Here is an 18934-nt window from a genome sequence, read left to right as displayed (position 1 = left end):
CCAAGGGAGCGGATGTCACAATGGTCTGCGTAGGAGCTCTGTTCTGGAGGTTTAGCCAATTCACAGCTTCAACATTGTCGACAGGTCTCTTCCACTGCAGTCTTCAACCGGGGATAATAGACCAGCTTCTGCAACCACAGAAACATCTTCTCCGGACCCAAGTGAGCCCCTCTTACATGAGCTTATGAGCTTCCATGGCCACCTCATTGATCACTTTTTCAGAGAGGCCCACTGCCAGGTGACACCCAATTCCTGTACCAATTGCACCCTCCGATACAGCAAAGTCTTCCAGTTGAAGCCTCTCCCATTGTCGGAGAATCTGCAGCATCCCCAAGGACAGGGCATCTAGCTCACTAGGATTGGGGAGTTGTTTTAAGACCACCCATTGTCTCAAATGAGCGCGTTCCCAGTCTTCCTGCTGAATCTGCACCACCATCTCAAGGTCGTCCCAACAAGCGTTTTCCCGATGCCTCTTCGACCTATTCCCGCGTCGTTGCCAACTTCCTGGCGGGATTCTGGAACCCAGGGATCTCTTCTGCCTCTAACTCTTCATCTTGGTCCTGGCCATGTTGCTCTGGAGTCACTCTGGACAGGGCGTCAGCATGGGTATTCTCAGCTCCTTTTCTGTATGCGATTTTGTATCAATAATTTGCCACCCATCTTTGCTCCAAGGACGCCAGTTTTGCATTTTCTAGGTGGACTAGAGGATTGTTGTCAGTGCGTACCAAGACTTCTTATCCCGACAGGTACTCCGCAAACTTCTCGGTCATCGCCTACACTAACGCCAGTAACTCGAGCTTAAAGGAACTATAGTTGTCTGGGTTTCATTCTGAGTCGGAGAGAGATCGTCTCGAGTAGGAAATCACTCGTTCCTTTCCGTCCTGTAGCTGGGACAATACAGCCCCCCTAATCCCTGGAGACTTCCAGAGAAGTCTGCATAGGCCAGTATGGGTGCTTCAGTCAGGGCCATCTTCAAGGCTCGAAAGGCTTCTTCCTGGCTATTCCTCCACCGGATGATCCGATTCTTCGCACCAGACGGCACTCCTTTCAATAACTCCAGCAGTGGATTGACAATGCGAGTGAAGTCTTTCACAAACAGTCGATAGTATCCCATAAGCCTCAGAAAGGCCTGCACATTCACCATTTTTGGAGTTAGCCAATCCTGTACTGCCGCTATCTTCTCACACGCAGGTCTTACTCCCTCAGCAGATAAAACATGTCTGAGGCATTCAATTTGCTTGCGGAAAAGGTGGCACTTCTGAGGCTTCAGTTTCAGGCCGTGCTTCTGTAGTCGACTCAACACCTACTCCAGCCTCCGGATATGTTCCTCAAAAGTGGTTGCATAGATAATGAGGTCATCCAGATAAATGAGAGTAGTTTCAAAGTTCAGGTCTCCCAAACACCGTTCCATCAGCCGCAGAAAGGTTCCAGGCATGTTAGTAAGACCGAAGGAAGGGCATCCGGTTGAATTCAAACAACCCCATAGGAAGTATGAACGCCGTCTTTGGCCAGTCTTGATCAGCCATGGGCACTTGCCAATAGCCACTGGCCAGATCAAATGACGAGAAGTACTTAACTTTTCCCAGGGCAGACAAAGACTTCTCAATTCTCGGTAGGGGATAAGAGTCCCGAACTGTACAGGCATTTAGTCGCCCCCTTATTGGAAATTAGACCCCCCAAGGAACTTATCTAGATGTGTGGTGAGAACTTTGAACCCCCAAGTGTTTCACTAAAGTTTATAACGCCAGCCGGCCGTGAAAATAAAAAAAATCCTATTTTCTTCCCACAAAAATGATCTTTTAGTCACCAATGGTAACAGGCAAAAATGGACCCCAAAAATTGTTGTCCAATTTGTCCTGAGTACGCAGATACCCCATATGTGGGAAAATACTGTTTGGGCACACATCGGGGCTAGGAAGGGAAGTAGTGACGTTTTGGAATGCAGACTTTGATGGAATGGTCTGTTGGAGTCATATTCCATTTGCAGAGCCCCTGATGTACCTAAACAGTAAAAAAACACACAAGTGACTCCTTTTTGGAAACTAGACCCCAAGGAACTTATCTAGATGTGCCCCCTTTTTGGAACTAATCTGTTTCCTGTAAATTAGTAGTGCATGGAGGTGTGGTACAATTCGAAGCAATCTTTCATACACAGGACAGGTTTTTCGGGGCAGGTGTCGCATTGATAAATGGTGTTCTTACGTATTTCCGTTTTGTAACACACTCGGCACCTTTTTTGCTGCTTACCTTTTCTTTTAGTTGGCGGGACCACCCCCGGGAAATGGTTCCAGAAGTACTTGAGCCCGCTCCTTACTGAGTGCCAAATATCAGGGACTCAACCACTACCTCCTGTAACTGATGGCATGACGTATTGGTGTGGCGTGCACATTGTGACAGCAGGAAAGCATTGAGCACTGTCATCTATACGATGTGCACGGCCAGCTTTTTGTACCACACCCTAGCCTTTCTCAAAGCACTGTACGGTTGGAGGAGTTGATCAGTGAGATCAATGCCCTCAAGCTTTTGTAGTACCCCAGTACACAGTCCGGTTTGCAGAGCTGTGTAGAAGTACCTCGTACAGTGCCAAAGGCGCTGCCATCACCATGTATGGTGGTCAAGAGAAGGACATCCCAGCAGGTGGTCGGTACATTGGGCTCTACTGTCACCCCTTCTGAGCATCTGCCAAAGTAGCATTTTCAGGAGGCTCTGATTTTTGTGGACAGCACCACAGGCTGTGGTACCTCGCGCAGAGAGGGATTTGAAGAGTGGGATGCTGGTATAAAAAGTTATCCGTTAGAGGCGATAACCTTTATCCAGCAGTGGGTGCACCAAATCCCACACAATTTTTTCCCACTCACTCCCAGGACAGGGGGGCATTCAGGGGGTTCAATCCTGGTGTCCCTTCCTTTGTAAACTCTAAACCTGTGGGTGTACCCTAAGGTACTCTCACACAGTTTGTAGAGTTTAATTCCGTACCTGGCCCTCTCGCTGGGCAGGTACTGATGGAATCAGAGTCTTCCCTTAAGATGAATTAAGGACTCGTCCACGCAGATGTCCCTTTGGGGCACGTACACTTCAGCAAACTTTTTGTTGAGGTGTTCAATGACCGGCCGAACTTTGAACAGAAGGTCAATGTTGGGGTCATTTCATGGGGGACACTGCATTATCGGTATAATGCAGGAATTTGTGGATGGCCTCAAAACGTGTCCGGGCCATGACCATTCGGAACTCTGGAGTGTTGTATAAAATATCAACACTCCAATATTGCTGAAGTTCTGACTTATTCATGATCCCCATGTGAAGGACCAGGCCCCAAAACTGCATCATTTCAACTGAGTCTACAGGAGACCAGTTAGAAGATGAACGGGGGTTTTGCGCCAAAAATTGATCAGCATATAAATTAGTTTGGTCCACAATGATTTTTACAAAGTGGATGAAGCGAGATCGGGCAGGGATCAGGGATCAACACTTACGGTTGTAGCCTCTTTTCTCTCTTCAGCAGGGATTGTGGTGTCACAGGCTTCTGTGGCACCATAAGACCCAGCACAGCAGAGGATCTAGTAGAGCGACGGCTCTGCAGGAATCCTCAGCTAGTGTGAGGACCTGCAGAGCAGTCACAGAAAGGTCAGAAACAGGTCAGAGCGGTCATACCGCTGCTGTGACCTGTCATTGGTAGGATCGATGATCAAATTGTTCCCACCAATCAGACCTGGCCCTGGTGACGACGGTGTTGCTAGGCACCGGCTTAGGATCGGAGCTCACAGCTCTGAACCTAGGCAAGTCACCGGTAGGGCACAGCACGGTCACCCCACTGCTGTGCCCTGTGATTGACGCGATCGATGTGATCCTTGATCGTGCCAATCCGAGGGGTTTTCGCCGATCCCTGGCATTGCCAGGCTCTGGCCTATGATCAAGTACATCGGTACTCGATCCTAGGCTAAGACCTCACTATTTCAGCCAATGTGATTGACTGAAACGAGGCTGCGATTGGCTGTTCAGAACTGAACAGCCAATCACAGCAATCATGAGTGCGGGTGGGGACACCCCCCTGGGATGCCAACACCATCTTCCCTGTGGTAAGATGGCGCCGGAATTTTAATGTGATCACCACGACTTCAGTCGCAGCGGTCGCATTAAAGATATGACGTACTATCCAGTCCACGGACAGACAGGCCCAGGTCACATGGACGGGATAGTACGTCGGACGGCAGAAAGGGGCCAAGCAAATGTGAACAGGCGCATTACGCATCATTATTTATATGCAACAGAGTGGAGCAGCACATTGGATATATTTTGGCGCAAACAATGAATATATGAATTGCAAACATCACATATTTAGACTAGGATTATAAATTGGCAAAAACAAGGTGTGAGGAATCTCACAGGGGAAGGGGGGGGGCGTCAATTTCGCTCACCTCGGGGGAGGGAAGAGAAGGACCCGCAGGGATCAGCTCTCTGGCTCCACCAATTGCTCCAGGTCAGTCAGGGAACTGCACCGAGGGCAAATAGTTACCGGAAAGGCTTCCATTACAGGTAAGAGTTAGTGAGGTGCTCCCAGTGAGGGGGGATATATATACCACCAGTCCAGGCTGGAGATATATATTTAAGCCTCCTGGCCGTCACTGCCAGAGTTCCTCATTAAAACAATACGGTATTCTGTCACCAGTTCGTTCGACATAAGCCCCGTCCAACAACAGTCATATCGGGTCAGAAACCAACCCGGGTAGCGTGCAATTGACCAACCGAGCGTGCAGACGTGGGGATTCGTGATTAATTTTATATTTAATCACTAAAAAGGCGCACTAGAAATACAGGTATATATTTGCAAGAACAATATACAGGTATACAGTCACAAGTGTAGTACAAGGATAGGGTATAGATAGGTTGCAATTACCATGTTACGTAGCATGTGACCACACAGAGGCGCTGATGGATCACAGGTACAAATCTTAGTTATGTGGTTCTCTTGGCCACGTGAGCCAACGGGTCCTCTTGCCAGTAGAAAACTAAGTCCAAAATGAGGGTCTGCCTTATATCTCCTGGGCTGTTCCCTCATACACTCTGCTGCCACCCCTGGGCTGGACTGCCTTCCTCCTCCCATGTCTAAGAATAAGATTTTCTGTCCAGAATCGTGGATGGCCCGTAACTTTGTGCCCAAAGCTCTGAATGAGTTGGTTGTGCCGCCACTGGGTTACGCTGGATTTTATCTGCGCATAGAGACCAAATATGCCTACCGTATGTAATTCCTCTTCGCTATGCTTTATAACTCTATAATGCAGGATTCTTGAGGTGGCTAAATATGGGCGCGTGGGGAAAGGATTGCCGATTCCAATTATGTGCTCGGCTAGTCTCAGATATTGCATTCTGTTATTATAGGTCATTTTCCAGATTCAATACCTCAGAGCCTGCTGTGACTTGTTGTGTCGCGCTGTCTCCATGTGCTTCAGTCAGACAAAGGGAGCCAGCTGGTAGCAGAAAAGTTTGCACCCTTGTGTAAAGAGCTTCAAAGAGTTTCTTCCTGGCTCTTTTTAATTAAAAGAAAACAATGTTCCTGTGGAATCCCAAGGGTGGGGGCACATTTCAGGAGGGGAGAGACTTTATGATGCAGTTGAATTTTTTTTTTTTTTTTTTTTTTTTTTTTTTAAACGTAGCCTCCAACCCACCCTCACCATGATGAGCAGCATTTGTATGGAGCACTGACCTAGGAAACTATTCTAAAGCTCATCAAACGTTATTGTGTTCCATTATACAGCATCTCTATAGCACAACAGTGGAAGTTACCTCCACAGCTGCTGCGTTAGTCATGGAACGTCATGAATCACCACAGTCTTTTATGGAATAAAAATAAAGACTGAATTGTCAAGAAAAAAAAGTAACTTCTTCTATACACCGTAAAGGATTCTTTCCATTTTGCTTGTTCATTACATTGTTGCAAGACTATACTTCCAGATATTAAAGGAGCAGTCGGGTGTTTAGTTTTGAGGATGGCGGGATAAAGCAACTGGAACTGGATGCCTTTCTTGTAAAGGAGGCTGCAGATCTCACTGAAGGCCCTGCGCTTTTTAGTGACTTCTGGCGAAAAGTCCTCAGAGATGACAGCTTTGTGGCCCTGGAGCATGAGTGGCTGTCGCCTGGCTCTTAAAAAGGCGCAGAATCTTATCTTTATCCTTAAAGTCTATATATTTCGCAATAGCTTGACGGGGCTTCTGGACACGCTGATCGTCATGTTCTGTTCCGCTCAAACATGGGTCTCTCAGCAAGCTCCCTCCAGGCGGACCCACTCTGTGTGCTCTTTCCACCTTGCACTTGTCCTGTAATCCTAGGGCCTTAGGTAGTTCTTGTTCAAAAATGTCATTAAGCTGCTGATGTGTGACAGATTCAGGCAGCCCTACTATCCGAAGGTTGTTTCTATTTTCTAGGTCCTCAAGTTTGTCCCTCATCCAGGTGCCCTGTTTTTGGGATGCCTCCACCTCCTGCTCAAGTTTAATTGCTCCATCCTACATATCCAACACCCTCTGTTCCAGGTGCTCCAGCCTACTAGCATGTTGAGCTGATATCTCGTGAATCTCCTCTAGGGCATCCCTTACTGCTTCCTTCACTGCAACCTTAATGTCTCCCATGAGAAAGCCGGCTACCTCCCTTGCCAGCTCCCTGCGGTCTCCATGTAGCGCCCCTGTCACAGGACCTCCACTGCCTGCAGAATCCGGTTGGCGGTCCCCTTTGGGGCTTGTGCGGGATCCCCCCACATCTCCCCGTTCTGACCTGGCTGCTTTCTGATGCACCTCCGAGTTCCCCTTGCTTTTTGACTTCCCGCTCTGTGCTGCTGCTGGTGCCGCCGCCATCTTGGGGATCTCCCCGGCTGCCTCGTGCGCTCCCGCGGCCCCGCTCCAGTCGCCCGTGCTCCGAAGCCAGCGGTCCACGGTGTCCCAATGCATGGCGATGTCAGCGGGCACCGCACCGGTATGCTGCGCGTGCTGGCAGTCTGTGTAGGTCGTTCAGTGTCAGGCTGGTGCATGGAGCTCCCTCACCCCGCTGCAGCCATGCTGGCGCTGGAACCGGAAGTGCAAGACTATACTTAAAATTTGTAATACAGAAAAATAGGTTCTTCATAAATTACTGTTTTCAGACCTGTGTCTCAATATATCACTCTACGTTTCATAATCAGGCCAGGGATCTGTCCTGCCATTTTAAAAATCGAGGTTAACTGTTTATGGATGGTAACAGAGGACACATGCAAGCAATTACCTCTGATAGGTCTACCCTATTAACTAAATCATCCAAAAATGGGAACAAAAAAAAAAAAAAAAAAAAAAAACACGACAATACCTAGATTTATTAACAGGTTTAATTCTAATTGGGCTGCGATTAATAACATCTTTAGGAAGCATTGGCCGGTGTTGTTGACGTATCCTCAATTTCGACATCAATTGACACCTTATCCCTCAATTACTTGGCATAAATCAAGTACCTTGGGGTGACATGCTTTGCTTTGAAGCAGCCATTATGTTCCTCTAAAAGTACGCTTTTTTTCGATCAACAGTAAACGCCTCCAATGGGGTTGCTTCCCATGAGGAAACTGCTCAGTATGCCGTTATATATTAAGGATAAAGTAATTTTCTAATTCTTCTAAAGATAAAACTTATAAAAATTGTCCATCACATCACATGCAACACAGAGGTACATGCCAGCTGCCCCTATGGCCGCATATATATCAGCATGACAAGATCACTTAAAACACGTTTACAGGAACATATTAAGGACATTAAAAATGCTGCAAATTGTTTGGAACCACATTTACTTAAAACGATCCCAAACATTTTTTGGAGTTCCACAACTGCAACCCAAAGTGTTTTGCAGTTTGTGGCATTGACCATGTTTATTTGGGCATCCATGGTGGCAACCTCAAACAAAAGTTCCTACAAAAGGAAACTTGTGGATGGTCACGCTAGATACCCTAACACCCAGGGGTCTTAATGAGGCCATCAGTTTCAAGTCTTTAATGGCACTTTTCTGTGTTTTTATTGGGTTTGGGATTTTTGTGTTTTAATTTTTTGATTTTCATTATTTCATTTGCATATTTTTTAGGCATCATTTTCTGTTTCCACATTGGCTATGGCACATTGGATATGACGGTTAAAAAAATTAATGAATCCCAACTTTCCAAATTTAATAGGGACATGAGAGATTTTCAAGTCAAAAAAAATGTATGCCAATGGAGGAAAGTTTCCTCTCAATTTCATGTATACAGCAAACTACCTCAAGCGTCTCTAGCTCCTCTCTCAGTGCACAGTCCGATATTTCTACCTCCTCTATGGTTACACGTTCAGGTGCAAGTGTCAAAAGATCAAGAAACCGTAATTACCATCCATATAGAAGACAAAATAACCGGTCACCTGAGGAACAATTTAGTGAGAATAAGGTAATTAATCTGAGTAATTATGCTCTTTCCAAATCAGATTGTTCACTTGCATTTGTTCGCGCGGTCACTGCTGTTCAAACTTTTTTTTATGATGATAATTTACATAAATTATTTCCTACAGAGGAGGAACAATGGGCGTTAAGGGCTTCCCCTGACTGGTGTCCAGTGGTTGGGACCCGGTCCTTGTCTGCCCTTATTCACACAGACGTCAACTTTGACACATGATAAGGTTATTAATACTGACAATGTAGGACCGCCCCGACCACAGAGTCACCTTGTCGATGGTGGGACGGCTTTTATGCCATGTTTGATCAAATACAGTATTACTAAGAACTCTGTATGATTTAAATGCACTTTTGCTTTTTACTTAATTCGAGCAGGGTTTTTTTCATTTTGTCTTTTGTAGATCTATAAGATAATGTGGATGTGTTTAGACACAGTCAGATCAGTATATTTAGTAATATTATTTGCCATTATGTACTACAATCAACTTCGTTCTGTATATTGTATATGCGATGCATTTGTGCATTGAGCAGTATGGTTATATTTGCACCTCCTTTTTGGGGGTATACTTTATGATGTACATTTATTGCCATGTGGGTGCCTTTTTGGTTGTATGTGAAGAATTGTCACATTATGGCTCTACTTAATCTATTATGGGATTTTCCTGGCCAAACTTATTATGTGGATGAATTTAGAGTGGGCGAAGAGGGTTGCATTGACAATCCAACACAATGGGCAGCACTTTGAACACATTTTATAAGTGGTCATACACATGTAAATAACTCATGAAAGAAAGATACGTTAAAACCAAGCACACCACTGTTTTTCTTGTGAAATTCTCAATAAAGTTTGATGTGTCACATGACCCTCTTCCAACTGAAAAAAATAAAGTTGGATCCAAAATGGCCAACTTCAAAATGGCCGCCATGGTCACCACCCATCTTGAGAAGTTTCCTCCCTCCCATATATTAATGTGCTACAAACAGGAAGTTGATACCACCAACCATTCCCATTTTATTTAGGTGTATCCATATAAATGGCACACCCTGTAGTATTACACAGCAAAGAAATAGAAAACTTGACCTACGCATTTACCTGCATGCAACAAGTGTCTGAAATGTCTGCTGTGATGTGAACGATGGCCCCATGTCTTATAGAATGGGCTCTCCGATGTGCACTAAACTTTCGAAATTCCTTCCTTTCAAACTCTCCCAAAGCCGTAAAGAACCTTTCCTGAAATACACAAGGGTGGGGGAAATGTCATTTTCACAGATTTACTTGTTAATTTACATTCAGACGATACTGTAAGATTAAAAAAAAAAAAAAAAAAAAAAAAACACACAAAAGGAAAAATATAATTTTACTAAATTAAATCACAGATGGTCATCTATAACTAGCTCTGGTGGGGAAATGGCCATTAGTTCCGATGGTAGGATATTCTATTCCACTGTGGTCATGGACTAAAGCAACCTTGAGAAATAGTTGCAGCCTACGGAGTTAGCCCATTTAGCTCTTACAAAAGCTACAATTGACCAAAATAAAAAGTATACATTATTTATGCTATGATAATGCAACAAGGTATCTATAAGATAGTGCATTTGCATTTCACAATTCAATACACGTTGAACTTACATCTGTTAAAATGCAGTAAAATGCATTTGTGAAACTGGAGTACTAATGTACAGTATCTGCACAAAATTTCAAGCTTTTGCATTTAATAATTGTTTTCACTGTAGAAGTGTGCAGTGTACTTCTAATAGTTGTTGGATTCTGCCCTCGGGTCTGGGCAAGGGGACTGGCTGAAACATGCACTAAACTGAGACATATAATACAGAAGTGTGTTTCCACCAATCGTGAAATCTACTGCACATGTACCTCGGCACTAATAAAATTGCACACAGTTCCTAGAAATCTCTCCCAATAACAAAGTAATTAGTGATGAGCGAATGTGCATTTTTGTGTGTGCGGAGTGCTCGAAAAATATGTTTGAGTGCCCACACCTGTATGTCTCGGGGCTGTTCGATAGCCACAACACATGCAGAGATTGCCTAACAAGCGAGACAGGCAGGCGTGGGGACTAATGATGAGCGAGTATACTCGCTACTCGAGATTTCCCGAGCATGCTCGGGTGTTCTCCGACTATTTTGATGTGCTCAGAGATTTTGTTTGCCGCCGTAGCTGCATGATTTACGGCTGCTAGTCAGCCTAATTACATGTGGGGATTGCCTGTTTGTTAAGAAATCCCCATATGTATTGAGCCAGTCTAGCAGCAGCAAATCGTGCAGCTATGGCAACAAACTAAATCTTCAAGAACATCCAAATACTCAGAGATCACCCGAGCATGCTCGCGAAGTTTCGAGTAACGAGTATACTCGCTCATCACTAGTGGGGACTCTAAGATAACACTCTGTTAGCACACAAGCATACTCGGAAAACACCTTATCCGAGCATGTTCGCTCATTACTAAAAGTAAGCTTAAATGTCCCTAGTTCGACCTGAAAAATTTCAAGGCATAATGTTACAAGTGCAAAAATTTTAGACAGGTATGCAAAAAAAATGCTGCAAAGTAAGAATGTTTTCACACATAGAAGTGTTATAATAGTTTATTGTTATCAATTACAAAATGTAAAGTGAATGACAAATAAAATCAAATTAATATTTGGTGTGACAACCCTTTGCTTTCAAAGCAAAAAACAAAGCATCAATTCTTCTAGCTACACTTGAAGGTTTTGAAGGAACTCCGTATGGAGATAATTTCAAATATTTTGGAGAATTTAAAGGGAAGAGAAAGAGAAAAAAGTGATCCAGCTGGAGACGGAGGCGGCTGCAATTTACAAAGCTTTATTGGACAACTTAAAAATATGTTGGTTCTGTAAAAATTTCTTATAGCAAACACCAAGCACACCAGTGAGGAGGATCAACGCATTTCAACTAAAAAATAGTCTTAGTCATGATCTACCTGCTAATACATTGAGAAACTATATATAGAGTGCACATGACATTGATTGGACAGACAATTAAAAATGCAAAAAAGCATATACAAAAAAAATAAATAAATATATATTTCTTGGTCAAGAATCATCATGGATAACAGTGAATTAGGATAAAACATTTCCTTATAAGATACTGCATAAACAGTGTTCAGTATAATTTTATTAAATCTTGTCTGGCATTGAGACCACGGGGAATACGAGTGTCAAGCATAAACATCCAGTATGTTTCACGGTTAAATAATTTCTGTTGTAAATTACCTCCTCTAGGAGGTTCGTAAACCTTTTCGATTCCACAAAATCTAAAACTACTTAAATTGCCTTTGTGCACATTGTAAAAGTGTCTTGACACAGCTGAGGCGGAGAGAGCTTGAGAATTTACAGCGTCTGATAAATGTCTCCTGATCCGCACCTTCAGCGGACAAGTAGTGCAGCCGACATACTGAACTTTGCATGCAGTACATTCTATAAGATACACCACATTCTCAGTGTTGCAATTAATGTAATCATGTATGTCAAATTGCTTTTGATTATATGAGGACAAAAATGTATTTGTTTTATAAACATAATTGCATGTTTTGCAACGGTTAGCTCCACATCTAAAGAATCCTGTGGCGTCCAGCCAAGTAGCTCTATTAGTATCCCGAGGAGAGCTGAGGAATAAACTTGGAGACAGGATCGAACCCAGGGTAGGAGCTCGTTTTGCTACAAACTTGATGTCACTGTGTTAATATTTGTTTCAATCTGTCTTGTTTTAGCATTGGTAAATGTTTTTTAATGATATCTACAATTTGTCCATATTGCAAGCTATAAGGAGTACTGAATACTACATTATTATTAGTATAGTTCTTTTTATTTTCATGTGAATTATTCTGAATAAATCTACCTTTTTTGGTTGTTAATAAATTTTTACGATCTGTCTGTAGAATTCTTTCACGTGCATTATCTAAATTCCATTTAGGAGATCCTCTTTGTGAAAGTCGCTCACAAGTTTTTTCTGTTTCTGCCAAAAATGCATCATTTTCAGAACAATTGCGTCTTATCCTAATAAGCTCATCATATGGAATATTTTTTAAAACATGTTTTGGATGGCAAGAATTGGCCCTAAGAATAGAATTACTTGAAGTTGGCTTTCTATAGGGAGTGATCTCAACGGCATGCTTAGATACATTACCTCTGAGATTCAGATCCAAAAAATTAGTATTTTTTTTCTGAAAAGAATAAGTAAATTTCAGATGATATTCATTGTCATAGATATGATCTACGAATTTTTCAGCCTCCTTTTGTGTGCCTCTCCATATTAAAGATCAGATCGTCTATGTAACGACCGTACCAAACAATATGTTTGCATATATCATTACTATCGTCATAAATATGACTTTCTTCCCATTTGAGCATAACAACGTTGGCTAAGGAAGGCGAAAATTTCGCGACCATACTGACGCCTTTCAGCTGTTTGAAAAATCTATTATCAAAACTAAAATAATTATGGTTTAGCAAAAAATCCACAGCAGATATCAGAAAATTTTTTATGTCATTACTGTAGGTAGAATATGTGTCCAGATAATATGTCAAACTAGATAATGCCACAGAGTGATGGATTGATGGATATAAACTCACTACATCACATGTTAACCATGCATATTCCTCCTTCCAATGGAATTGATCAAAAACTGCAGTTAGGTAATGGTCCACCCAAGATCCCAATCTTTCCCCTATGGAACCAATACCTGCAACTATTGGTCTCATAGGGGGAGGGAATACATTTTTGTGAATTTTAGGAAATGAATGATAGATTGGAGTGACAGGATGATCATTTTTCAAAAATTCGGCCAATCTGTCATCCAAAACATTCATATGAACACCTTCCATCAACAAATTATGAAGCAATGAATTATACTCATCAGTAGGATTAGAACTTAGTTCAAGATAGGTCTCCTTATTTTCCAAATCTAACAAATTCAGTTTTTTGTACAATCCAGCATCTAAAAGCACTATGGTGCCACCTTTGTCTGACTGCCTTACTATGAGATCCTGATTATTATGCAAGTCTTTAAGTGCTTTTTTCTCCCTTTTAGTTAAATTATAATATTTATTTTTAGATTCCATATTAAATTTATTAAGGTCAACTAATTCCTGTTCAATTAAATCCTGAAATTGGTCTAAGACCGCTGGTCTGGATTTTAATGGATAAAAAAGTGGATTGCTGACAGAAAAAGAATCGTTGAGTGAAATGGGACCCACACATGATTCTCTTTCTAATGATTTTAAGCTAAGAAGTGCTTTCTGTTCCTGAAACATACGAATATCATCAGTAATAGGAGAATCAAGATGATCTGTACAGGTAACATGTTTAACAACATCATCTGTGAGAAAATGACATTTCACTGTCAGATTACGTGCAAATTTATTCAGATCAAGTAAAGTCTTAAATAAATCAAAGTCAGTTGTGGGAGAAAAACTTAGACCCTTGCTGAGTACCGCAATCTGTTCTTCTGAGATCACGTAGCTTGACAGATTCCAGACTGGAGCCTCTAATAACGGCGATTCTTGTGCCGAATGGGATATCTTCCTCCCCGTGTGTTTATGGCCCGCACGTTTCCTGCGTTTTTTGAAATCGCTCCACTGGTACTAGGAATGTTGGAAGCCGACCTCTGATCCACAGAATGTATACTGCTCGTTGAACCCATGGAAGAGTCTGAAAGTTCATCAGTAGTAGAAAAAAAAGAAATGTCCGAAGAATAATCTTTATAGCTCACTTTTCCTTTGGCAGAATCCCGTCTCTGTGCTTGTTTTTTTAAAATAGAATGTGGTCTAGTATTCCAATTATAAACTTTATTAGCAATGTAGTCCTCTGTATCTAGTTTAAATTTTGATTTCTTAATGTCCATGATATGATTTTCCAACTTAGTAATATTGGTTTTCAATCTGTCATTGTAAAAGTTAAAATCTTTAGAACTGGTGTGCCCCTACAAAGAGCATTGCAAACTCTTTATATCCTGTTTGACAGAATTCATTTCCATGTCCTCATTTTATTATTAAAGAGATGAGCTTGAGGGAACATTGACTCAAAATGGAGTACCATTCCTTTTCAAAATCCTCATTGAAAATTCTTGTAGGTACTTTTTTTAATCGTAGTCCTCTAGGGATCATACTTTTGGACTCGTATGTTTTCAAAGTAGTCAGATCCCACCAGGTTTTCATCTCTTTGACCATTTGGCAGGCTTGGGGATTGCTTTGCAGACGAATAAGCTGACTACAACTTTTTTTTTCAACTTATTCATTGTGAGCTTTTCAGTCGTGTCAATTTAAAGGGAAGGTGCCGTGTTTTTTCATAATTTAATGTAAAAAAGAAAATAGTATAAAAAAATATTGTCCCCTAAGCTTGACTCAGTGGTGTGTATGTTTTTCTTTTTTTAACTGTATTAATGCAGCCACTGGGGGCTGCCATCTTACCTTTCTGGCTGCTGAACGACACTTTCCATGCTCATTTACAGCAGTCCCTGGGCATAAGAGACAAGAGTCGGCTCCCGACCCCTATCTGTATCATTGCAGCAGCATCAGCTGTGAACTGGGCACGCCCCTGTGGGCAGCTCAATTCACAGCTGTAGGTGTGGCCAGGCGCCATTTTATTAGAGCCCAGTTCTTTCCTTTTACCTCCACTTACACTCTATTACAAGCCATGGATGCTGTACTGTTCCAGCATAACAGGGCTTGGATGTTCACTGTGCACATATCAGCTGCAGGAGAGGATACAGGACGAGCTCCTGGAGACCGAGCTGCACTTTCCAAAACACCCGACCAGCTGCAGCCCCTGCTCTTGCAAAATATAGGAGGAGCTGCTCCTTGCTGTTTCAAAACACTTGGCCATCTGCTGGACATCTAATCCTATCCTGTGTGATACTGACTGCTGAGCTGTGTATCTAATCCTCTCCTGTGTGATACTGACTGCGGAGCCGTGTATCTAATCCTCTCCTGTGTGATACTGACTGCTGAGCTGTGTATCTAATCCTCTCCTGTGTGATACTGTCTGCTGAGCCGTGTATCTAATCCTCTCTTTTGTGATACTGTCTGCTGAGCCGTGTATCTAATCCTCTCGTGTGATACTGTCTGCTGAGCCGTGTATCTAATCCTCTCATGTGTGATACGGACTGCTGAGCCATGTATCTAATCCTATCCCGCGTGATACTGCTCTCCTGAAATACTCTGTGCTGCTGTCACCCTGCTGGTTTTGTGTGATCTACATGGTGGTATTGTGTATGATCTATAAGGCGGCATTATGTGTGAACTATGGCAGTATTATCTGCTAAAAGGGGACCCATTCTAGGGTGGTTCTGGCTGAGCACCTGCACACAGGTCAGGGGTAATAGCTAGGTGCAGTCAGGGGAGGGCTGGTGAGGCAGCTGAAGAGAGGGGTCTCATTTTTATCGTTACTGTATGGCTCCATTTCCCCCCAGCCTGCTTCCCAGCATCACCCCGGACTGCGCCTATCGCCTCGCTTTCACACATCACCAGGACAGGATCTGAGGAGGGGAATGGGGTCTCTGCATGCAAAGTCTGGATCAGAACAGGCCATCAATCAGCAGAAATGTTTCCTGGATTTCTGTGGTGCTGTCACCCTGCTCCTCCCCCATATATCAACGCACTGCTCTCCTGAAATACTCTGTGCTGCTGTCACCCTGCTCCCAGAATCCTTGCTGCCTGCCATCCTCGGTGACCGAAGACCACATTCCTCTCCTCATATCCTGTCCTGGTGATGTGTGAAAGCAAGGCGACAGGGGCCTGATATATGGTGGAAGGAGCAGGGTGACAGCAGCACAGAGTATTTCAGGAGAGCAGTGTGCTGCTCTATGGGGGGCACCCTGTTCGGTGCCAGGGATTCTACATAGAGCACTGTGTTTTATACACATGGATGGACTGTCTTCTTGTCTGCTCCACAGGAATCCAGGAAACATTTCTGCTGATTGATGAACTGTTCTGATCCAGACTTTGCATGCAAAGACAGTCAGTAACTTTGCAGGCCCCATCAAAATGGCTGGTCACTGTGTTCCTAAATGTCATCCTCTTTTTTCCCTTAGCAATCACCCAGAAGGGGAGGAGAGGAGTAACATCACAGCAGATTCAGCATGTCAGCAGATTCCGCCCATAATTACTGCAGGGCAGTAATGTGAGCTAGTTGTACACTAGGTTTTTGTGCCAAATTTCAGTAGCTGCTCCCCCTAGTGTTAACAAGTGGAAATGCCAAACTTTTTAAAATTATTTTTCATATTTTACAAAATTAAAAACAAATTATAATATTTAAAATAGTAATTACACCGCACTATACTGGGAAAGACAAGGGTTAATATTAGACTTCTCACTTGATAATGTATAGAAAAAACAAGATGTCCTGGAGGCTGGTTGTCTGGTCTTGGAAATATGGATAGCTGGCACAAAAAGTGGGATGAATAAATGAATGAATAAATAAATCAAGCCTTTTTTTTTTTTTTTTTTTTTAGAAAATAAGCTACTCACTTGTTAGTGTATAGAAAAAACGCAATGTCCTTAAGGCTGATCGCTTTGTCTTGAAAATGTAAGTAGCTGCCAACAAAGTGAATGAATAAATAAACAAGTAGAGTACGCTTACTTGTAGGATTCTACTTACCGTATTTTTCGCTTTATAAGACGCTCCGGATTATAAGACGCACCCCAAATTTTGAGGAGAAAAATAGGAAAAAAAACTTTATTTTTAATAAAATGGTGGTGCATCTTATAATCCATGCGTCTTATTGCTTTCCAGGGGTGGTGATGGAGGAGGCCGGAGTGGAACATTGCTGCTGGGATGAGGGGGTGTTTTGATGTGCAGCGTGCCGCTGCCGGTGTCTGTTACTGCCGCCGCCCTCGGTCCCCTGATGCTTGCCACCAACTCCACGCTCTTTCCCCCGGTGCCTGCTTGCCACCACCGCCGCACTCTGTCCCCCAGTGCTTGCCACCACCGCCACGCTGTCCCCCGGTGCCTGCTTGCCACCACCGCCGCGCTCTCCCCCGGTTCTTACTGCCACCACCGCGCTCTGTCCCCCGGTTCTTACCGCCACGCTCCTATCCCCCGGTGTTTGCCGCCATCGCCGCGCTCTGTCCCGTTCTGAGGGTACTTGCCGCGGCACTCTGTGCCCTGATGCTGCCGCTGCGCTGTCCGCCACCGCCGCGCTCCTGTCCCCCGGTGGTTTCTTCCGCCCCACCGCCGCGCTCTGTCCCGTTCAGCGTGGGGGGGTCTCTGTCGCTCCATGCCTGCTTTCTTCCTGGAAAATGGCCGCCGCGCATGCGCAGACGGACATCTCGGCACTGAAATCTCATCTCCCGAGATTTCAGTGCCGAGATGTCCGTCTGCGCATGCGCGGCGGCCATTTTCCAGGAAGAAAGCAGGCATGGAGCGACAGAGACCCCCCACGCTGAACGGGACAGAGCGCGGCGGCGGCGGTGGGGCGGAAGAAACCACCGGGGGACAGGAGCGCGGCGGTGGCGGACAGCGCAGCGGCAGCATCAGGGCACAGAGTGCCGCGGCAAGTACCCTCAGTGGCAGCGCAAATGTATATCCTCTTTGTAAGACGCACCCCCTTTTTCCCCTCAATTTTGGGGGAAAAAAAGTGCGTCTTACAAAGCGGAAAATACGGTAATTATATTTAAACCAGGATTAGGGGACATGTGCCAGCCAATATCCCAGTAACAGTTCCAAGGTTAAATGCACTTATGGTCGGATTCATTAATAAGTAAGTCTAGCAGAATCTCTTTTAACCCTTAAGGGGTGCCCCCCCCCCCCCTTTTTGTAAGCTACGCGTACTCTACTTGTTTATTTATTCATTCACTTTATTGGCAGCTACTTACATTTTCAAGACAAAGCGATCAGCCTTAAGGACATTGTGTTTTTTCTATACACTAACAACTGAGTAGCTTATTTTCTAAAACAAAAAAACAAAAAATATAGGTTTTATTTATTCATTCATCCCACTTTTTGTGCCAGCTATCCATATTTCCAAGACCAGGCAACCAGCCTCCAGGAAATCTTGTTTTTTCTATACATCATCAAGTGAGTAGTCTAATATTAACCCTTGTCTTTCCCAGTATAGCGCGGTGTAATTACTATTTTAAGCTTGTCTCTTTTTAGCAGGTATAAGCACAGAACCTGTCAATCACCAGCAGCATCTGGGAACACCCAATTTTTTCTTCTGGGCCAAGTGGACTAGCGCCAGTGTGTTACTATAATATTTAAGAAAATGTAAACATTAATTCTTTACATTTTTTCAATTGCTGAAAAAAATTTTTTTGGATGGCACCTTCCCTTTAACACAGATCTTTTGTGGAGGTAAGCTTACGCAAATCCTTCTGTCTCTTCACAGAAATAACGATAACCCTACAGGGTCCTGATCTCAAACATCACTTCCATGACCCTTTGTTCTTTACGCTGAAGACCGTTCTTAATGGCATTTGCGTGTGCACACGCTGCGGATCCGCAGCAGTTTTGGTCCTGCGGATCCGCAGCAGTTTC

At 43.6% G+C, this 18934-nt stretch overlaps 1 protein-coding gene across 3 annotated transcripts in view; it reads right to left on the bottom strand.

The window, feature by feature from the left end:
- PRICKLE4 (prickle planar cell polarity protein 4) overlaps positions 1-18934 on the bottom strand; it is a 118533-nt gene that overhangs the window by 37821 nt on the left and 61778 nt on the right. For all 3 annotated transcript variants that reach the window (XM_073542491.1, XM_073542490.1, XM_073542492.1), the window contains exon 4: positions 9518-9655. In XM_073542491.1, the coding sequence (XP_073398592.1) occupies positions 9518-9655 (138 nt within the window). The remainder of the gene's footprint in view (positions 1-9517; positions 9656-18934) is intronic.

This window comes from Dendrobates tinctorius, unplaced genomic scaffold (genome assembly GCF_039654945.1).
Source record: "Dendrobates tinctorius isolate UK_male_01 unplaced genomic scaffold, ASM3965494v1 ptg000127l, whole genome shotgun sequence".
In the NCBI taxonomy this organism is placed as follows: domain Eukaryota; kingdom Metazoa; phylum Chordata; class Amphibia; order Anura; family Dendrobatidae; genus Dendrobates; species Dendrobates tinctorius.
This window is presented reverse-complemented; position numbering and strand designations above follow the sequence as displayed.